Consider the following 2991-nt stretch of genomic DNA (forward strand, 5'->3'; position numbering starts at 1 on the left):
TTCAATTTTACCGAATTTAATCTCACAGTCTAGTGGGAAAGTTATACAGAGCGGCAAATAACTATGGCTCAGTTTGGTCAATGAATTCAGGACTCGGTATCTTCTTGCCCTGTTGCAGCGGTTGACCCCAACGCGGCTGGAGGCTGACCGCAAGCTAATCCCAGCTGCTGCCAGCTGGATAACCTTGAGCAAGTTACACACGCGTGAGCCTCCTCAGTTCCCAAATCTGTAAAATGGGAATAATAATACCTGATACAGTTATTGCAAGGGTGTAATATAGTAATCTATGTAAAGTGGGTAGGAGTGCTCCGCAAGCACATAGCAGGTGTTCCATTCACTCCAGCTACCGATACCACGAAACTGTCATTTTTACAAGGAAAAGGATCCTCCTCAGTGCTCAGTAAAGAAATGCTTTGGGTGAAATATCCACCGCCGGTCTCCTCGGGGACGGCGAGCTCACAAAGAAGCGTGGTCGGAGGTGCTGAAGCTCGGGAAAGCAGTCTCCCTGCATGGAGAACTCGCAGCCCACCGCTCTGTGACCGCGTCCGCCTTAAGCGCGGGGCAATGACGTCATCCCCCACGCGATGCAACCTACCTTGGAAGCTCCCCAGCTATTCCTCCGGGCCGTCTCCATTGGCTGGCCAGGACAGGCGGCCCCGCCCCTTTCCCGCCGCGGGACCCGGGGGTCCGCCGTCAATCTGCCCATGTGGGAGCGGTGATTGGCCGCTGGGCCCGCCCCCCAGAAAACTCCGCCGGGCTCGCGTAAGCTGCGCGCTCGGGCTGGGAGGGGCTCGGCACCGCGTCAGGAGCCGCCACTGTCCCGGTCAGCGCGCCAGGCCGCTGTTGGTCACTCCTGCAGCCCGCCTGCTGGGCAGGGCCGGCCCGGCCCGGCCATGGAGTCCTACGACATCATCGCCAACCAGCCCGTGGTCATCGACAACGTGAGGCTCGGCAGCCGGGGGGAGGGCGCACGCGGCAGTGCACGCGGGGACCCCCGACAGACTCGGCTGGTCCCTCTAGCTCACTGCCCGCCCGCCACCCCTGCCGGCCGTCCCCACCTGGTCCTGTAGTTGGGGCCACGGGGCCAGCCCCCCGCTGGCGCGGCGGAACCCCAGCCCGAGCCCTCCCAGAGCCGGGCGGGGAGGTCCGGAGAAGAAGGGGGTCCCATCGTTCTGGCGGCCCTTGGTCAGCATCCGGAGAGGTGGGGTGACAGTCGGGCGGCCCGGCCGAGGCACCCCGGACCTTTCTCAGTTGAGAGTGGGGTTGCTGGGCAGGTTTCGACCCCAGCCCCTTTCCCTCTTCTCAGGCTGTGGCTCTGGCTGCCCTCTTGCACACTGCTGGCCCCATCTTTTGGAGAGGGTTGGCCTGGGGACCTCTACAACAGCTCTTTCCAAGTGCTGCACCCCCAGGCAGCACTACCAGAGTGGGCAGGCCCTACTGCGCCCTTTTCCTGGGACTGGGGAAAAGGCAGGTTAAGCTCTGCCCACCACATAGCCGCCACCACCTGGCTGGCCACTTGGCTACTTTGACCCTTTCCTTAAGTGCTCTCCGAGCCAAGCAGAAGTTCCACAGCCGGCAGGGCAGTGGAGAGAATTCAGGACTACTCTTCCCAGGACCCATAGCAGTTTGGGAACATTGTTTGCAAACCTCAGAGGAAAGTTGCCTGGCTTCATTGTGGTTTGTCCTTCAGCACTGGGGCTCAGCATGTTTTCTGGTCCACGGGAAGAAAATGAAGGGCAGGGATCTGTGGATCTGCCCCTAGCTGGGTATCTGCCTCTGGTGTGTGGGCCTTGGAGTTTTTGATAATGACTCACTTCTCTTTCTGGGATCTGTCTCCCTGTAATCCCTGAACGGCTGTCTTTTTTGGAGTACCCATGTAAGTGCCCTGAGTCACAGCAGGGGATGTTTAATAAGGCTAGAGCTGGGCTTGGAGGATGCTCTCCATCAGGCTACAGGAAAAATCAGGCCAGTTCCTTACTTGGTGGGCTAATCAACAAGTTAATGAGTTTAGAGGGCAACCTGTTTGGTTCCTCTGGGCTTCCAGCCCCTCCTCTGTAACTTGGGGATGTTTATATTTCTGCTCTGTGGACCCCAAGGGTTGTGATGGAGATCTATGGAAAGAGGGGTTGAGATGCTCATTCCTGCAGTGAGTGGGAGGTTTCTAGATGCCAGGTTCCCTTTAAGATATTCTAAGTCCAGCTTCTATGCTGGAGCAGTGGCAAGACCAAGCTGTCCTCCTGTAGTCTCTGGAGAAGCCACTTGAGGAGAGGTGCCAGTTGTCCCAGTGAACCCAGTGATCTTCCCCAGCAGGTCCTGTATGTGGCCCGTGGTTGCTGAGGGGAGGGGGCCAGAGAGTGTTGAAAAAAGCTTATGGGTTGCTTCTAGCTGGGTTTTGGGAGTAGCTTGTGCTGCTTTGGAGTCCTTCTGCCTGGAGCTGACCTTGGAGTGTGCAGATGAGGATGTACTTTGTGGTTCCTCCATCTCTACACTAGTGACATTTTGGCCTGGATAATTCTTGGCTATGTGGGGCTGTCCTGTGCCTTTTAAGATGTATAACAGCATCCCTGGCCTCTACCTAGAAGCCAGTGGCAGCCCCCGCTCCCCAGTCTCCAGACATTGTCAAATTTGGGGGAGGGGATGCAAAATCGCTCCCGGTTTTGAACCACTGATGTACTTGTAAATGGCCTTGCCCTCTTGGCACGATCTCAGGCTGCCACCCCGGGCTGCCATGGTGGGGCAGCAGCCCTCTCCATGGCAGGGCACTTCCTTCATCTGGAGGTGAATGTTGGGAGCTAAACATTGTTTTTCTTTGCAGGGTTCAGGGGTGATCAAGGCTGGCTTTGCAGGAGACCAGATTCCCAAATACTGTTTCCCAAACTAGTAAGTGTTGCTCAGGCAGCATCCCTAACCCTTCCGTTTGCTTCCACAGAGAACGTGGGTCCTGTGTCACAGCTCTCTTTGAGGCCAACTCTTGTCCCCACCTGTAGGGAA

At 57.2% G+C, this 2991-nt stretch overlaps 1 protein-coding gene across 1 annotated transcript in view; it reads left to right on the top strand.

The window, feature by feature from the left end:
• The first annotated feature begins 689 nt into the window (after positions 1-689).
• The window catches only part of ACTR1B (actin related protein 1B), an 8911-nt gene continuing 6609 nt past the window's right edge, over positions 690-2991 (top strand). Inside the window, exons 1-2 of the mRNA XM_007470176.1 lie at positions 690-941; positions 2816-2880. Coding sequence (XP_007470238.1) covers positions 894-941; positions 2816-2880 — 113 coding nt within the window. The 5' untranslated portion in view covers positions 690-893. The remainder of the gene's footprint in view (positions 942-2815; positions 2881-2991) is intronic.

Source organism: Lipotes vexillifer, unplaced genomic scaffold (genome assembly GCF_000442215.2).
Source record: "Lipotes vexillifer unplaced genomic scaffold, Lipotes_vexillifer_v1.1 scaffold1139, whole genome shotgun sequence".
Lineage (NCBI taxonomy): Eukaryota > Metazoa > Chordata > Mammalia > Artiodactyla > Lipotidae > Lipotes > Lipotes vexillifer.